The 19,448-nt window shown below is 36.9% G+C and overlaps 1 protein-coding gene across 2 annotated transcripts in view; it reads right to left on the reverse strand.

The window, feature by feature from the left end:
* Window positions 1-19,448, reverse strand: part of tpk1 (thiamin pyrophosphokinase 1) — a 108,675-nt gene that overhangs the window by 44,493 nt on the left and 44,734 nt on the right. Inside the window, exons 5-6 of one of the 2 annotated variants that reach the window (XM_038286761.1) lie at window positions 6,047-6,119; window positions 3,459-3,554 (exon numbers count right to left, since the gene is read on the reverse strand). In XM_038286761.1, coding sequence (XP_038142689.1) covers window positions 3,459-3,554; window positions 6,047-6,119 — 169 coding nt within the window. Of the gene's footprint in view, window positions 1-3,458; window positions 3,555-6,046; window positions 6,404-19,448 lie in introns of those variants that run through there. The other variant, XM_038286760.1, reaches the window with a different exon arrangement.

Consider the following 19,448-nt stretch of genomic DNA (forward strand, 5'->3'; position numbering starts at 1 on the left):
ATTTGAGGAAAGTAATAAAAAAAATCTACTGAACTGGTGCAGAAGGAAAAAGATTCAGTCCAATTCAATGCAGAACACACATAGGTTTGCCAGTGTGTGGTATGATTTTTCTTCAGTGCATCCATCAAGAGAGGGGTCCTTTACTTACATTATCAATAATAAAGCCTCCCTATATTTTTCTGTATTACAGCATACTGGTTGGTGGGAACAGTGACAAACAAGATAAAAAAATATTAAAAGCAATGTATTAAATTATCAAAGCAAACCACATTATACTAATAATGCTGAAGTTAACCTCTGCATTACAGGTTACCAATATGCTTTCCCCCTTTTATAAGAACTAAACTTGATCATGAAAAGGGAGAAAAAAAACGGGCTCTTCAATTATGTTGGATTGGATTAAAATACTGATCAGGCAATTTGGACAAAAACTTACAGTTTTTTATGTAAAGATTGCTGTTTTCTTCTTTTATTTTGGGCCACTGTGGGTTAGATGTCCCAGGAAAGGAGAGTTTGATATTTTAAGGTCTTATTTTCTGTAGTTGGTGACATTGTTTTAGAAACCAATTTTCACAGCTGTAATTTATCTTGTCTTCAATGCTCTAATTTAGTCAGGTTCTTGACTATGTCACTTTATCACTTCCACTAGTCTCTTTGAGAGTAACAAAGCAGATACTTTTGATGTGAGACATGCTGCTCTGCAAAGAGGCAAACATCTTATTAATTCCTTTGAGTTAAAAAAATGGGTCACAGGACTTCCCCTCTTAGACTCAAGAGGGATTCTTGATATCTTACCGTCTCCCCTTTACTTCATGCATCTTACATTTGAATAAAAGTATCCTAATTTTCTTTTTTCGTGATGTAAAATGCACTAAAAGTGAACAATCTGTACAAAAAAAGGGGATATTTCAAGGGCGCACTCCAAATTGTACAAAACTAGCAAAACAAAGTCAGAAATATGTACTGAAAAAATTCACTTAGGAAATGTCCTTTTGTAAGGAAATATTTTAGCCAGTTAAACATTTTCATTTAATATTAAAGCAACAACTTTTTGCCAAGTATTAGCTAGATTTTAAATAGGTATTATTCTGCTAATTATTTTTCAAGTCAGTATAAAACACTTGCCACATATCAATGATCTAGGCGGACTGCTCTTCTCAATAACTCGGCTTGGTAACTTAAAAGGGTTGAACTTGTCACTAAAAGAGTCATTGTGGCAGTCTGAGCCCCCCGTGAACACAGCAGTTAACTAAGCTAAAAGTTTTTCTTAGCCAAAAAAAAAAACATTGACGTGACACTCTTTCAGACTAATTTTTGGATCTCTGGTGTAGGATTCAGATGGGTGAATGATTCTTTGTCATTACAAGTAACTCCATAACCCCTCAATCTTCTGGTCCAAAGTAGTCTGCTGTCAAGACTCCAAAAATGGAGGGAAACTACTTCATGTTGTCACAGTGCAGTGCGGCCAGATACTATTAGGGAGGCTAAACCTGAACGTTACAGGTACATAGCCCCTAATGGCTAAACGTTAGATTGTTTTAGAATAACAGAACAATTTCCACCTTGTTGAAACAACTAAAAACCTTAAAGGAATAGTACACCCAAAACATGATTAGCCTTCATTTTCTACTCACCCCCATGCTGAACAAAACTCTGGAGTACTTTTTTGATATCTCAAATGCATCTGGAGATCTGGGAGGCTTCTTGCTGTCTGCTGACATTCAAATAATGGAGGTCTATGGTGACCGAGACAGAAAGGTCCATAAAAGTCCACAAAAACGTGTCAATATTCCTCCATACTGCTCGTCCAATGTAATCCAAGTGTCCTGAGTGGGTAGCATCCAGAATTTACTTGAAACGAAGTCATTTAGAACGTTTTAGAGCCTAAACAGTAGTGTATAGGATTTCCTAATAGCGCCCCCATGCGCGCTCACGATTCTACGGAAGCCGGCAGACCAAACCGGAAGAAAGTGCGCATTCAGCGTCTGCTCTGCCGATAATGCAAGCGTAGAAGAAGAAATGTGCTGTTTACCTGTGCAAAGAAAGAAACAACGAAAGAAAAATGTCTGAGGACTTCAGTGTTGAGGAAGAGCATGAGTTCTTTGCCGAGCTGAATGTGCTGGTTTGGTCTGCCGGCATCCGTAGAATCGTGAGCGCGCATGGGGGCGCTATTAGGAAATCCTATACACTACTGTTTAGGCTCTAAAACGTTCTAAATGACTTCGTTTCGAGTAAATTCTGGATGCTACCCACTCAGGACACTTGGATTACATTGGACGAGCAGTATGGAGGAATATTGACACGTTTTTGTGGACTTTTATGGACCTTTCTGTCTCGGGCGCCATAGACCTCCATTATTTGAATGTCAGCAGACAGCAAGAAGCCTCCCAGATCTCCAGATGCATTTGAGATATCAAAAAAGTACTCCAGAGTTTTGTTCAGCATGGGGGTGAGTAGAAAATGAAGGCTAATCATGTTTTGGGTGTACTATTCCTTTAAAGTGTAGTGAAGTAATAGAAAGTAAGGTCATTTATTCTGTGTAAAAACAGGTGAACCTTATCTTTGAACAATGACAGCAAATGCATTATACCTGTTATGGTGAATTCCTCTCTAAAAAATATCATAGTTAAAGATTTTTTCATTCCCTGCTATAATACTGTTGTGTCTGTTCTACTTAACGATGACCAAGGATCATAGATAGACATGAAGGCATCAAGAACCGATGCTGTCTTACGTAAAAAATGACATGTAATTAAGTTAGCCGTTTACATGAAAACAACCCAAAACACAATGAATAGGTAGGGAACTATTTAGTTGCACTTTTGACGTTATAATTAAATGCACAGCCCAATCCTCAGACCAGAGTACAACAGATAACTTGTGTGCCGACACGAAAAAATAACAAATCTGAGGAAAAACTAAGACACATGGAGAAATTGGGGGTTTTAGTACAGAAGTTGGATAATTTTATATGACTCAGATGTGTAGCAGTTCTCAGAAACAGAAGTGATATCATCAATCCTTATATTATTCGTAGATGAGTTAACTGGGGCATTTTTTTTTTATTTATATAATACATGTTTACGTTTTGGGTTATATCATTTTAGATATTATTAAGATAGTTTTCTATATGTTCTGTGTTTGCAATAGCATGTGTTCCCAATGCACTAAGGTTTACTTACTTGTTAAAAACACGACTATTATTTTGAACAGATTTTGCAAAAAAAAAAGGAAGACATGGTTTAAGACGTGGATTTAGATATGGTCAAGTTTAATAAACAAACATTTGAGCAATAAAAAAAAAAAAAAAAATATATATATATATATATATATATATATATATATATATATATATATATATATATATATATATATATATATATATTGCCATTTGAAAGCTTGAAAGGAAACTTGAAAGAATGAAAAACATTTCTCAGTAATACAAGAATGTATTTTACCTGCAACTGCCGTGTCTGTATCTCTTCCAGCATTATGGCAAGACATTTGGTGTAGTCTGTTAGATCCTGGTCAGCTGTTTCTATCAGCTTGCAACCCTATAGACACAATGACAAATTAAAACACACATGAGAGCAACAAAACATGATTCAATATTTGTTTCACAGCACAGATAGTGAAGCAAAAACCCAGGGAGAGATAAGGAAAAGCAGAACAGAGAAAAAAAATAATAACAAAGGGATGCAGACATGGAGGGAGGTATAAATCAGTGTTTTAGTGCTGTCTAGCTTCCCACGGGTTCTGTTGCTGAATAATGTAGAGGTTCCAGTCAGTGGCCTTAAACTACAACATCTAGGTAAACAACCATTTTTTCCCCATACCATCTCCTCTTCTCTCCACCGAGTCACCTTGCTTCTAAAATGTGCCTTCTTCTTCATATCACTGGCGCACACATACAGCAACAGCAAGTTCACACAAAACTTGCTTGCTGCGTTCTGTTTGATCACATCCATTCACCCTTCACTCCCCTCCTCCTTCCATCATTTTTCCATCCCTGCTTTCTCATTGTCTCCCCCTCCCTCGTGGATGCATTTCTGTTCTCTCTTTTCCATTTATGCAGAATTATTCACCGTTTGCGGCAAATCTCTAAAGGAACGCCTCAAACTTTCCAATTGTTCTGCTTCAAAAGAATTACCATAGCAGTCTGTTCTCTCTCAAGGAAAAAAAAGGCATTGCTTTTTTTTCCTCCACACAACCTGTGTGATATTTGAGAAAAAAGGTCTACTATTAGAGATAGTTACAGAGGAAGGGAAAAGAGTGTCAAAGCTAAAGGAATCCCGAAGTCTGTGATGGTGGTGTGTTAACGTACAGATTGTGTGCATGTACAAGTAATTACGTGCCCACATATTTAAATTTCGGATCTGCAGCAGTTATGCTTAGTATGACAAAGAAGAGACCACACATACTCTGTATTTATTTTTCTCAAAGGCAAGTGTATGTGCTTACATGCTTGACTGATTTCCTGTGCATTAATTATTTATTGAACAGAGCCTGTAGTTTGACATTCTTCTGGCTAAAACAATGGGCAGACCACCACATGGATTGATTTGCACTTTTTATAACCCTGGATACTTTATGTTTCAACTGCAGAGGCTTTCGTTCGTGTTAGGTTAATTCCTTAACCAAACTAAAGTCGGACAACAAAAGATGGAGATGGCTTCTGTATGTTCTTTGTTTACCATGACCCAACCAAGCAACTATCTGCACAGTTATTTACACTATTACATGTCATACTTTCCAAAAGTTGTGTATGTGGTACTTAAAAAAAAAAAATAAAGAAAGTGAACGTATGAATTTACAAGTGAGTGGAGATGCACCGATCCAGTTTTTTTCTGGATCCAATCCAATACTGATACCTGGGCTGAGCATAGTGGCTGATATGCCATAACAATCCGATTCTGCAGAACTGCAGAATGAATGAAGCATTTGGGTGAAGGCTTAAGCCTTGAAATAAACATTTTGTAAAGGCAAGAAAATAACACAAGTATAAATGTAGTTTATGTCATTTATTAGGCATCAAAAAGTAGGAAATAACAGCTCCATGTAAAATGAACTAGATTGGATCTCCGACATCCTATATCAAATCACCAATATCTGATCCAGCTAATTAGTCAATATCAGAGCCGACATCTGATCCAAATATTCGATTGCTGCATCTCTACAAGTGAGTGAACTAGTGTTAATTCAAAATAAACTGGGCTACAGTAAACATACAGCAGCTTAACCAGAATCAGTAAATTAAACGTATATGGACACATGAAGGTTTGGTGGAGTTTCAGATAAAAGATATTGACAGAAGAAATAATTTTTTTTATCGTAAATACAAAATATATATTTTTTTATCAATTTTGTGTGTCACTCTATCAGCTAAAGTTATGTTTTAGAGTCTCTATACTCCATTTAACGATGAATCAAATACTATATTAGTTGACGATTATTTCAATAATCAATTAATCACGATTAATCCAATTGTTTAATACCTAGTCTGCTGTTTGTATATATATATTTATGGTCTAAATCACAAGTCTTTGACCTCTATGTTTGCAAACTGTCACCTGTTGGAGCTGTTGCTCGTCCACCATGTTTTTCTGAGCTGAGATCTCTGCGTAATTACCAGTTTTCCTAGGTGTACGGTGCAGATGTTCAGTCCATGAGGATGCAGTGCAAAATGGCATGATGGGTACTACTGATTGTGACAGCAGTGATTTAAAAATTTTTTTAAAACACTCACTAAAGTGACATTTTTTTTAATGAACATTTATGTAAGATTATGCTGTATCAAAATAAAATATTTTTTATGTATAATACATTTATCTAAAGGCTTTTGGTACATTTTCTAAACCATGGGTCCCATAAAATGGGGCCTCCGTTTTATTTCGAAGTAATAAAAGACATATTTCAGACTTTAGAAAATATTCTAAAAATGAAACAGACAGGGTATTAGGAGAACTTTTGTTCTCAGAACTGCTATGTTAAAGTCAAATCACTTCTGAGTGTACAGTGTTAAAAAAAAAAAATGTGATCCACTCACCTTGTCTGCATAGAAAGCTTTAACCTCTGCTGTAATGGAATCGAAATCCCCACTGATGTAGTCAGGAAGAAAGCTGGATGTAAGGACAGAAAGAGAGGGTGAGTGACAGAGGGAGAAGGTTAAGATTGAAAAAGAGTGCAAGTCAGAGATAGAAGGGAAAAGCAGAGAGACAACATAGGGGCATGTGTCAGTTCTTTGATCTGTGCAGGGAGGGAGAAGAGTGACGGCGCCGGGGGAGGATGAGGAGACATGAAAACTGACAGGGTGATTCTCTATGGCGCTGAGCCTGGCCCTGTCGTGCTCACAGGGCTTGCGGCAGATGTAAAGATTGATGGAAAAGCACACCAAAGCAAACATGGTAGCATCCAGAAGCAAAAGTTGGTGTTTATGCTCTTATAATTAGGTACACAGGGCTTGATAAACTCAAGCAGATCAACATTTCAGAGTAATTACAGGCTGGGGGGTAAATTTGCTCATTAGTCATAAACATTGTTATAAATAGATATGCGTCTATTGCCATCTCTCTCTCACACACACGGCAAACAGAGCACCAGGTGTAAATCAGGTTGACCCAGTTAAATGTTTTTATTTCAGCTTTTTAAAGTAGTTTCTTCAGGTCACCGATGATCCAATGTTTGTTGCTTAATATCCGTTCATGGTTTTGGTGGCTTTCCAAACAGAGGTTAAGGTGGTCTGTCACTCAACTGTGGCATAGATGTCAGGAAAAGTGCATCGATCCCCCTAAGTGACCATTCTCTTATTTTTTATCACAGCTTACCTCTGAACCAGGGCTTCATGCATTCAGCAGAGAAAAACAAGATCTGAATCTGAGAGGTGCATCCATGCCTGATTTTGAATAAAACATATCCAATGTTTTTTGTTGTTTTATTCTTCTTGTAGAAGAGTTGACAGACAGGTACAATATAAAAAGTGTAGAGTTAAAGTGTATGGTTAAAACCTGTAGATATTGCAACACATGCATTAGGTCATTGTATTTTTAGCGTATTAACTGCTGAAATGGTTGAATAGCACAGGCAAAGTATGCAAAAGCTAATGAGAGCATTTACACTGCTAGGGCAAAGCTGAGGTGAACTCTCTTGGATCATACTCTGATAAAAAAATGACACTTACCAGGTCTACAAGGCAAACAGAAACGATAGCACAGTACCATGTTGAGATTTATATTACATGGGGTTAAAATATCTTAAAGGTGCAGTAGGAGATCTTTTCTAACGCATTTTTTACCATGTGGCCTAAAGTTTTCCCCACAGCCGCGTAGCAAGCAGTGAAATAGAAGGTCAAGAAGTGAAACTAAAATAAATGGTGCCCGCTAAAGTGAGAAATCAATGAATAACCTCAACCAATCAGAAAAGACGGTCCGTTGTACACGATTGGTTCCATTGGTTCAATCATGGACGTCTCCTTGTCCCTCTCCCGGTTGTGCGTACCCTGACACATGAACGAATCGACCCACCAATGCTTGTGCAGGACACCATGGGTGGAAGCTTGCCACTGTTATGCTACGTTCACACCTAGGGTGACCAGATTTGGGTTTCTGAAAAGGACAACAATTTTTTTGGGGGGGAAGGGGGCTACTGGGGCCACTGACTGGACCGCACTGGGAACCCCGTTGGCCGGGGAGGGAGCGACCGAAACGGGCTTCCCCCCCGACTGCCTTACCAGGCAGGCAGGCCAGGCAGTGTTGGGCTGTGGTGTTCGGCTGGTAAAACAAACATTTTGCACTTAAGCGTTGTGCACATGTACAAAACTTCCGGAAGTAAACAACAACATTCAACAAGTCTATATCACATGCAAACATGTTTTTACGCACAAAGCACATCTTCCAAGGAGGTGTAGTGATTTGCCTTCTCAATCAGCAGACAGCAGATGTGTGTGTGATTTCGTCAACATGCACATCATATTGTAATGACTAAATTGTGCAAATTCATAGGTGGAGGATATGCAAATGTAAAGAATGTAACAATTGCAAAGCGATTTTTTCTGATCTAAACTTCCACAACGTCTGTAGTTTTTGTGTCTTTTTTTAGCAAGTTATAGTGGCAACAAAAAAGGCATTGGTGAAATTGACAGTGTGAATTCACAAAGGTAGAATAATATCAGTAAAGAACAAATATTGACACAGGCAGGTTAAAAATAATGCAACATGATGGCAAACAATCTTTATACAATTAAACCAAAACAAAAGAAAGAGACTGAACTGAAATATTGTGGCATACTTTTTTTCTGATAGACTATGTTAAGTGCATTATAAATAATATTTAGTATTGCTATTGTCAGTATTTAAATAATCTTTGCCTCTATTACTTCAAAGAACATGGCTTAGAATCTTGTCTTCTTTTGCAAGTCTTAACATTTATGCAGTTATCTTTGTAGACCAACAGCAACACAGCCACTTATCGCATGCGCAAAGAAAAAATAAACTTGCTATCCAGAACCCCTTATTTGGAAACTTAGATGAGGCTCTGTATTTGGAAATCAGCTAACCCTTTTGCAATTCTTTAATGAAGAATTACTAGTTCATTAAATTGCTTGAAGGAAAAAAAAATCTAACTTGGACCTACTACAAACCCCTGACTTTTAAATCAAATCGAAGTGTGTACCTGCAGGCACAGAACAGCCCTCCGTAATGGTAATGATGCTGTTTTGGGTAAAGGAATTCATAATTCACGTTAGTGAGAGCAGCCAAAATTATAGCATCCTCTGTAAAGGAGAATATAATGTCAAAAGAGAGAGATAAAACTCTGTTTATTCCATTTATATGTGTGTGTATTTGTGGTTATGGAGTAAGAGCATGCAGGGATACAGTTGCTGCTATCTGAAGGCATTAACAGGTCTAACATTACGATTTTATGGTTGGCTGGGTATTCTGTTTGTGTGCATTTGTTTGTGAGTGCTCTACGGCAAGCTGCGAAAGCTATGTTCCGGTCGGTTGAAGAAAGAGATACATGAGGATTACCCTCTCCCTTTCTTATTCTGCATTTCCATTTCCTTAAAAAAGAATCACCAGGACAAACACAACACAAATTGCATTTAATCAGCTGTTAGAAACTTGTGTACAAAATAAACACACCCCAAAACTATGGCTGAAGAAAGCACTTCACTGAAATTGAAGCAAAGCATGATCTATCTGCAAATCTCCCTTTTCCTCTAACAGAGGCTCATTTAAAGATAATGTGATCACACACACTTGTAATGGTCCACAAATAGCCACAAATGTGCCTGCAATTTTTGTGAGTTGTTTTATTAAATAGAGTCCCACAATTGCAACTTCATTCAGAAATAACCTTCATGTGACTGATGCGAAGAGATGTGTCACTGGTCGTGATCAGAGCAATGGACAAACAGACCCAACACACACTCAGACCTCTTTATGACCTGCCTGCAAGCCACATTCGGCAGCAAGTAATTGACCAGACGGGAGTCTAAATTCTGCATTTGTGTCTGTCTGTATGGGCATAAAAGCTGTTTGTGTATGTGGTTGTGTGTCTGCATCTTGCATGGCTGACAGTCTTCACTTTCACATTAATATTAACTGACAGTTTAATTTGGATGGGAAATAGAGCATTTTACTAGCAGTTTGTCGGAGCATCGGTGGCTGGGATGGAAGTGTGACCTTTGTCTGTCTTTGGCTTTGTACGTATAAAAGTGTATGTGTGTGTATGTGTGCATATTTTTCTCTCCATCAGTCTGCATTTGTTTCTCTCTTCTCATTTTCCCTGTTAACTTTACCCTTATTTCTCCCCAACCCCTCTGGAAAGTTCTATGAAGGTTTCTTTTCAGGCGTCAACCCTCCCCAACTACCCCTGATTTAACTATTTTATTTAACGTAAAACGTTAATATCTAGGAACATTCCCAAAACATCAAGAACACCATATCTTAGGATATATACTTAATACTCTAATGCATATTTTGTTAGTAGTGCTACTAGAGATTAAATTTTTGCTTTATAGTCAGATGTTTGATTTGACCAATTTGGGGATTTAATGGTCCTTCACAATAGTTGAATGAGGATACACAATAAAACTTCAAAGATTTTTTTTTTAAGGTCTTGGAAGTTTGAAAAAACTGTTAATAAAGAACAAAACATTTGGATGGATGTACCACAGAAATAGGGCCAACCTGTTACACTTAGCCTTAAGAAAGCTGGTTATGATAATTAAGAACAACCAAGGAAGGAAATAAGGTTAGAATAAATCAAATTAATTGTAATGGTTTGTTTATGGCAATAATCAATAAATAATTTAGTAATCCAATATCATTTATTGGATTACAGACTATTAAACTTGCTATTAGCTGTGTGTACATAAGTGGGTAATAGAGACTGACACGGGAGTGGATTTTAACTCCTGTCCCGTCCCACTCCTACAAAAAGAAATGGTGTCCCGTCCCGATCCCGGGCCAGAGCAGAAATCTAAATCCTGTCCCGTCCCACTCCTGGTGAAATTACACCCACTCCCATCCCGCTCCCATTCAGAATGACTCCCGCTCCTGCACCACTCCCATTCTTGTTGTTTTTGAGCGCGGGTGAAAAACTCAGAGCGGAAGTTACTATTGGTTTACTCCCGCTCCCGTCTGCTCCCGTTAATGTTTAATCCTGTACCGTCCCAATCCCGTGATCATTACTAATACTGACTCCCATCCCATGGGAATCCCGTGACCCATGGGATTCCCGAAAAAATGTCAGTCTCTAGTGGGTAATCAAACATCCATATGACATACATATGTACTGCATATCTACCAACATACATAGCTACATAAAATTAAAAATACAGAAAAATAAATTGAACCTGGTTCATATTAGATTTACTTAGTTCAAGCCTGTAACATCATCAGTGACCCCTCATGCCCCATCCATGGACTGTTCTCCCTGCTGCCGTCTGGGAAGAGGCTTCACAGCATCTGCTGCAGGTCTAGCGGGTTCTGTAAAAGCTTTTCCCCCACTGCCATCAGACTGTTGAACTGTTGAAAACTCTGATCAAGTCACACATCGAAACTCTGCATCACATTAATAACATCATACTTGCACTACATGGTGAATCCTCAAAATAGAACTCAACGTAGTGTGTTGTACTGCATTTTGCATCATATCTATGTATTTATTTTTGCACTGCTCCGAACCTTCCACATCAATGCCTTTTGCTCCATGTCTGTCCCACACTGTTTACACTTTGATTACTGCTGCACTTTCGAAATGGAAATGTTAATTTTCACTGCTAAGATGCTGCTCATTCACTGTTGCTAAGCTGTATGTAGCAAAAGTTTGTTTTGTATACACTGTGCATACAAAATGACAATACATTTGGTCTAAGCCTAAAAGTACCAAATCATGCTGGAGAGAAGAACAAAATGCCCCTGAGCGAGAAAGTTAAAACCTGAAGACAACTGTATTTTAACAAAACAAACACCAATATAGTTTTAGGCTCCTAGAAAACAACCTCCCAAAGGCTCCAAACTTAACCCTGAAAGAAATTAGTGTAGCATTTTAAAATAATTGTGAGACTTCTGTAAAGAGTAGTGGCAAAATATCCAGCCAAAAATAAGCCTGATTCTTTTTATATGGTACACATTTATTTTAGTACAGATTCAACTTGCTACAGGGATCTTAAAAAAACATCAACCGGGGGGCTTAAACTTAATTGCAAATATTTTTGACCAGGAATTATAATCAAAATAAATTCAAAGGTGCGCACCTTTTGAAAAAACAATTTAGAAATACATTGTATGATAATTCCCTCAAAAATTTAACAGCAACACTGAAAGCACAAAATGTAGGCTATGTAAAAACTACATACAGAATATAGATCATAAGACTATAGACCATAGGTTAGGTTATAAGCCAAACTGTAATTCTACACAATTAAAACGAAATCTACATTTTTTTATTGTTCTTATTTAAAGCATAATTTCACAAATAAGTGACTTGTTAATTTCTTTTCAGTTATTGAAAAAGAATATAGTTCTCAAAGCAGCTCGTATCTTCCATCTTTCTGGATTGAAGGAGAAAAGACAATAAGGAGGTAGACAAGCACTTTGGATAGCATCATTACAGCTCATAAACGTCCCCAAAGTAACGCTGTTTTCACTGATTATGCGCTCTGACTAAATTGAGATGCTGTGAATTGCAAGCACAGAGACAAATTAGATATCCTAATGTCTTGGGACAACTTTTTTCCAATGTCTTGCAAATATTTTTTTCATGTTATATAGTAACATATCTTACTTTCCAATTCGTGCCTAACATCTTAGTCAGTCAGTAAGAAAAGAGGCAGGTATGTAAGGAAGGAAATAGCTATCTTTTGACTCGTTCTGAGGGCTGCCCTATTCTTGTCTCTTAGAGGTGCTATAAATGGATGGAGATTCACTCCACCGTGACAGGAGGGGTAGGATTTTAAGGTTTTGAGAGACAAGAGGAAGCAGGAAGCAAAGGTTTGTCTAATGAACATCATTACCAAGTGAGAACAAGGTGCTGAAATCTAACTATTTTTGTTGTTGTTTCTAGATTTTAAAACTATTTAAAGGAATAGTACACCCAAAACATGATTAGCCTTCATTTTCTACTCACCCCCATGCTGAACAACACTCTGGAGTGCTTTTTTGATATCTCAAATGCATCTGGAGATCTGGGAGGCTTCTTGCTGTCTGCTGACATTCAAATAATGGAGGTCTATGGTGACCGAGACAGAAAGGTCCATAAAAGTCCACAAAAAATGGGTCAATATTCCTCCATACTGCTTGTCCAATGTATTCCAAGTGTCCTGAGTGGGTAACATCCAGAATTTACTCGAAACGAAGTCATTTAGAATGTTTTTAGAGCATAAACAGTAGTGTATAGGATTTCCTGAAAGCGCGCACATGCGCGCTCACGACGCTACGGAAGCCGGCAGACCAAACCAGCGCATTCAGCTCGGCAAAGAACTCATGCTCTTCCTCAACACTGAAGTCCTCAGACATTTTTCTTTCGTTGTTTCTTTCTTTGCACAGGTAAACAGCACATTTGTTCTTCTACGCTTGCATTATTGGCAGAGCAGACGCTGAATGCGCACTTTCATCTGGTTTGGTCTGCCGGCTTCCGTAGCGTCGTGAGCGCGCATGTGCGCGCTTTCAGGAAATCCTATACACTACTGTTTATGCTCTAAAAACATTCTAAATGACTTCGTTTCGAGTAAATTCTGGATGCTACCCACTCAGGACACTTGGAATACATTGGACGAGCAGTATGGAGGAATATTGACACGTTTTTTGTGGACTTTTATGGACCTTTCTGTCTCTGTCACCATAGACCTCCATTATTTGAATGTCAGCAGACAGCAAGAAGCCTCCCAGATCTCCAGATGCATTTGAGATATCAAAAAAGTACTCCAGAGTGTTGTTCAGCATGGGGGTGAGTAGAAAATGAAGGCTAATCATGTTTTGGGTGTACTATTCCTTTAAGTCACTTGTGTTTATTCTGAGCGACTGCAGAATAAACCTTTTCTAACATGAAAACAAACAAAAAAAGAGTCAAGTCAAGAGATGCTTTGAGTGCAAAGTGGTATATCACTAAATGAACATATTTTGGGGGCGACCAAATATATAATATATATCACAGAACTCCTCCAATAGATAGTTTGTATTTCCTATAACAAATATCTAATTTTACAGTCTTGTAGTTGTTATTTTGAGATCATAATACACTCTGATACGAAAGGAGGTTGAATCATGAAATTTTGATCTCGCGTTTGTCCCTGTGCTGAGAAGCTTTTAGCTTACCTCCCGCAGGACAGTTGTTTACTTGTTCTCAAAACTAGGATTCCTCTAACTGCTAAGTTACCCGACCACTTAAGTAGCCATCAAAACTTCACTTCAAAAGACATGTGAAACAAACAAACAATACTATTTCCAATTTAACTTAATTCAATATGGTTTCCAATAATGTTGTTTTTAGCTTTAAGATCCTTTAGTCTAAAAGTATAAATATCTCATGACTCACACAGATGCTGATATCCATGTGAGTTTAAGGTTTATTCTTAGATAGTAGAAAATAGGTACTTTGGCAAAATCTTTATGGCAAACTACATTTGCTTGGTATTTCCATTTAGCCCCATTAGTGCATTATTACATTGCAAATACTGTCCAGCTAATTTAATAGATGAAGTTTAAGCATGAATTGAATCTGGAAGACTCTTATCAGCTTCACCTGAGCCACCTGCGATGCCCCTCGTTCAGCTCCAGCCAATCAACTCGGGCTAAACCTTGTCCAAATCCAATCATCTTTCAAGATTCCCTCAATTTACCTCCTGGCCTAGCTTCTCTCTCCCCGATGCAAAATTTCACCTACCTCCACCCCATCTCCTCCCTAATTCACAGACTATTCTCAGTCCCACTCACCATCTGGCTTTTTCCACAACCAATGTCCAGCCCCGGGGGAGACTACTCTAATCCTTTTCTAGGTTACTCATCCAATCAAATGTTGATTCAAAGCATCAAAGTCTTCTTCAGGGGCCCGAGCACCAAAGAACTTATTTGATTTGGGTCATTATCTGCTTTCATCTCCTCAAACCCCAGTCAGCCCCGGCAGATGGCCGCTCACACTGAGCCTGCTTCTCCTGGAGGTTTCTTCCTGTTTATAGGGAGTTTTTTCCTCTCCACTGTCGCAACATGCAAGCTCAGAGTGAGGCATTGAAGAGTCAATGACTCCATGCAATCAGCTGGTTTTTCTTAGATTTATTTTCTACCAATCTGACTGTCTCACTTGCAGAAAAGACTTGAATCAAATAAAACTTTCTAATTGCAGCTTTTCCCTGTGTGTGGGTCTCTCCAGGTTGGAATACTTCTAGGTATCTAAAAGATACCTGGGAATAAAACAAATATATTTGGCCTTTGAAATATTAATAATCATATGAAGGTGTCATTACAAAAATGTGTCCAAATCTCTAGAGCTGTGGGTAGGAATGCCCTAAATAATACCAAATTCATCCTAATGTTTATTCCATGTCGATTTATAACAAACATTTTACAATATAGCGGGCAAGGTTCTTTCAACACTTCAGTTATCAGCACACAATCTTTACAGGTTCCTGCTAATAAGGTAAACAAAATGTTTTTGGTTCAACTGATCAGATGAATACCAAACACTGGGCAATAACAAACCAACAGAGAGTCAGTCGGATATTTTTCTTCAGCTCTAAGTCTTATGAACTAAGAAGCCTTTCAACTTGACAGCTTCATTTGCTAAGGCTGACAGCATTATCTGCTTCAAATCCTGATACATACACAATTATATGCTGACACAACCAAACTCAAAGTCTCTTTCCCACATACTTGTGCTTAGTCAAATACTGACACAATCACATTCGCTTATGTTTGCATCTCTGTCAAACTGCACACACACCCCCACACTTGGAAAAGCTATAAACTCTGCTCGTACACAATTACGTCCTACGACATTCAGAAAAGATCCCTTCCAAGCTCATCCATTTTATGAGTTAAATCCTAAGAAGATTGGATAAAATGCACAAATTAGGAGAAATAATTTTTTCATTGGAAACTGAGACGATACCCATTGACATTTACAGGAGGGCTTGAGGATATCAGCACTCATAAAAAGGTTATGAGCTTTAATGAAAGCAAATTTTGCTCAAGTTTAGTAAATGCAGTTTGCTTCACATAGTTATTACTAGTATTTTGGTGTAAAAGTAAAAATAATTCCAGTCATTTATATGGAAAAAGGACTAGAATATTTATCATTTAGCAATCATTTCTTGTTTCAGTTTTATCACCGCATTTATATCAGTTCTACTAAAATAAAAATAGTGTTTCCATTTTGAAAGGGGAATGCAATACCAGATCAGTATGCTGTAAAACACGCCTCAGAATTTGCACTACTTGGTGAACTTCACCTCTCTAATGTTAAGGCACCTTGACTGGTGATAGAAGTTAGGGGATTGAAGAATCTTTAAGGTTACAATTTATCTAAATCCCTCAAGTTTTAATAAAAACAATTCAAAGGGGATAAATACATAAGTGTCACTAAGAAGAACACTAATCCATAATCACAAATGGATAATGCAAGGTTTTATTCTTTAACACATATGCAGAGCCAAACGGCTTTAAAAAAAAGGATGCAGCCTTTATCTGGTCCAAAAATATGCCATGTTGCTTTAACTACACCATAATGTGAAGTGGAATCACTGTCACTTGACTCACCGTGAAAGCAAAAAGCCTTAGCCTAAAGCACACCCCCCCACTCTACATCCCTAATGTCTACCATTAAGGTTGTTTTGACAGAAAATTACGAGGCACCTTTCTTTTAACAGCGGGATCTCACCCACCCACTCTGTTCTTTAGACAGCAGAGAGGTCTGTGGAGGTTGAGCAAGAATTTCTATTATTCCAATTTCTTGTTCCTTTTTGAATATCCATTCAGACATGAGGTCAGATACACACTAATTCACAATTGGCAAATTAAGGCATTCACTCATTTGGAAAAAGGCTTTAGATCATTAACATTTTTACAAAGAGAGCTCAAATTGGATTTTTTTTGTCAGTAAAAATACCAAATACTAAATGTATTTTCATTAAGGATACATTTATAAACAGAATTTGGACCTAATTTAATGTGGAAATAATTTACAGTACTCACTGGAAAGCTGTTTTCATTCACATTAAAACTAAAGTAAAAAAAAAAAAAAAAAAAAAAAATATATATATATATATATATATATATTTGGTCACTTTACATAAAATGAGAGAAAAGCATATCTTTTCTCTTTCCAACCCTTTAGTTGACAATAATATGCTTAAACTGGGTTTGCTGCCAAACGGTAGTATTGAGAGAATTTCAGCAAGTGTGCAAATCTGTGCAATGAGCTAGACGTAAGCACTTTTCCATGTAACAGTGAAGTCCATTGAGAATGGTGTCTGGACAAAAGAGCATTAAAAATCATGAGAACAATGGAGCTCTGAAATAATAAAAAGAAGGTATTTAAATTTTTGGGAAAACAACCCAATCCTATGCACTAATATAGTTCAGCATATTTCATAGTTACACTTAGTGAGGGATTTAAAGGTATAGTGTTTTTGATAAAGGGAAATTTTATATCAAACAGCAAATTGCAGCCAAAGGGGGTAAAATAACAAAGACGTTTACAGCTAAACTAAACAGAACTGAGCTGAGCTGAAGACATCTAGAAACAACAGGCAATATATGTTTTCCAAAATTCCTTATATTTGGGTCAAGATGAAGTATCCAAGATAAAACAAAACTAGCAGGTGATCTCCACAACCTTTACCTTTTAACACAACAACATAAAAACGAAAGTAAAGTTGAGAAGCATACATTTTTTCTTTTGTTCTTTGGAAGGGTCTACCATGAAATGATTTTCAGCTGTTAAATAAATGTAACCCTTTGTTTTGCGGTGGCTCTGTAGAAAAGCAAAGGTGTAATAAACTTAAATAAACTTTGCTGAATTAAACTGAATTAAATTAATAAAGCTTTGCTGAATTGTTTAACTAATGTAATAAAATTAAAAATATTTTTTAAAAATATTATTAAACTATTAAAAGCTGCTTTGGCTCTGAAAAGATGTTATTTGAATGTTAAAATTTTGTGGACACAATCACTTCCTCGTTTCTTCCTTTTTGGTAGCATCCTTCCTACCATATATAGAGAGATGTATTGAACTAAGTGTCGATCTAAAAGTACATTTCATAGAAAAAATACTGTGAAAAAAAAATACAAAATGGTCCTTCAGGTAATTACTGTACTTTTTTTTTTATTTAGTTCAAAGCAGAAAATTATGTCCAACAACTAGCGCCACTCTGTACCTTTGATAACCTTAAATTGGTCTCTTGATTCAGAGGTGCAAAGTGCACCGGAGTGTGCCGTTTTCACCGACTCTTCACAGCATGAAAGTTTCTGATTCATACTCTTGACTGAAGCTTTATTTAGAGTGTTTAGAGCAGAGTTCTCTGCAAGCGAGCACTGACCTTCACTAGTTAACATGGCTTTCTCCTCCTCCTTGGCAGGCTTGAGGTGAACGAAACATGAAGATATAGTGAAAAGCCGGCACAGATATGAGCATGGAACATGAACAAAGCAGTCTAAGAGTGCGGGGAAACGAAAAAAAGAAACTGACTGGCATGAATAGTGCAACACGCGGTGCGACCAGGGGAGGTAATTGGCATGACACAGGTGGACTCATTAAAGCTGATGAAATTATGTCAGTAACAGAGTGTGGGAACTTAAACATGAATGAAACTGAGGAGACAAAATCCCAAAATTTTACAGGCGTGACATCACTAAAAAGGAATCATGAAAACAATAGAGAATAAATCATAAATAAATAAATGATAAAGGAGCAAATTGAAGAACATGAAAAATCATTATCAGATGTGAGACTAAAACCCTTAACAATGAGATGATAAAGGGAAAAAAAATACAAAAACAAAAAAATATCTACTGTACAAAACTTTCATTCTAAAATCCTAATATATGATAGTTAAAAAAGGCTATTTCTGTTTTAAGAATTGTAGGGGAGTATTTCTATATATGTAAATTGTTTTAATTACAAATGTTTATGAATTGGAAATAACTTTTTTTAAATACTTATACCCCAATAAGTATATACCGGTATATATATATATATATATATATATATATATATATATATATATATATATATATATATATATATATATATATATATATATATATATATATATATATATATATATATATATATATATATGGATGGACTGCTCATATTTCCTTTAATGGACCTGTTCTATAATATAAGGTCCTCTGTGCTGTGTGTAATTCAACCATATATGAGATGTGGTAACTTCTTGAACTTTGCTTTTATTGATTTTTTTAAATTGATTTCTTGCCTACATATACTTGTTAGTCCATTCGTACCATAAAGTAAGCTTAATTGTATGGCTAACAATAATGAATCAACACATCCCGACCCCACAATCATGCCTTAGTAGCTATTTGTTTTTCTTTTTCCCAGCTTTTTGACATTTTGAAGCAGATGTGGTTAGTTTTGGAATGAATCTAAATGGGAAACTTTGCCGTCATCTCAACTATTCGAGCTGCTGACAGAGCTCAAGCCAGGTCAGAGGGTCACTGGATGAATCTGCTGTCACTGAAACACATGCAGCTACTGTATGCAGGGATGATGTCCGCAATCTTGGCTTAAACTACACCGGCACTGGCTATTTCAAAGAGACATGTACAGAGAAGGCTTTATAAAAAGAAAAGATATTTATCAATGAAAACATTGTTTTTCCACTTTGAACACAATCCAACTATCTCGTTAAGTCACAGAAATTTAAGTGACTAAAAACTGAACTTGCTAATTAGGCTTTGGTTAGTTTAATTAACAATAAAACCATTTCA

The sequence above is a fragment of the Cyprinodon tularosa genome, unplaced genomic scaffold (assembly GCF_016077235.1).
Source record: "Cyprinodon tularosa strain WSP-4 unplaced genomic scaffold, ASM1607723v1 ctg23, whole genome shotgun sequence".
Taxonomy (NCBI): domain Eukaryota; kingdom Metazoa; phylum Chordata; class Actinopteri; order Cyprinodontiformes; family Cyprinodontidae; genus Cyprinodon; species Cyprinodon tularosa.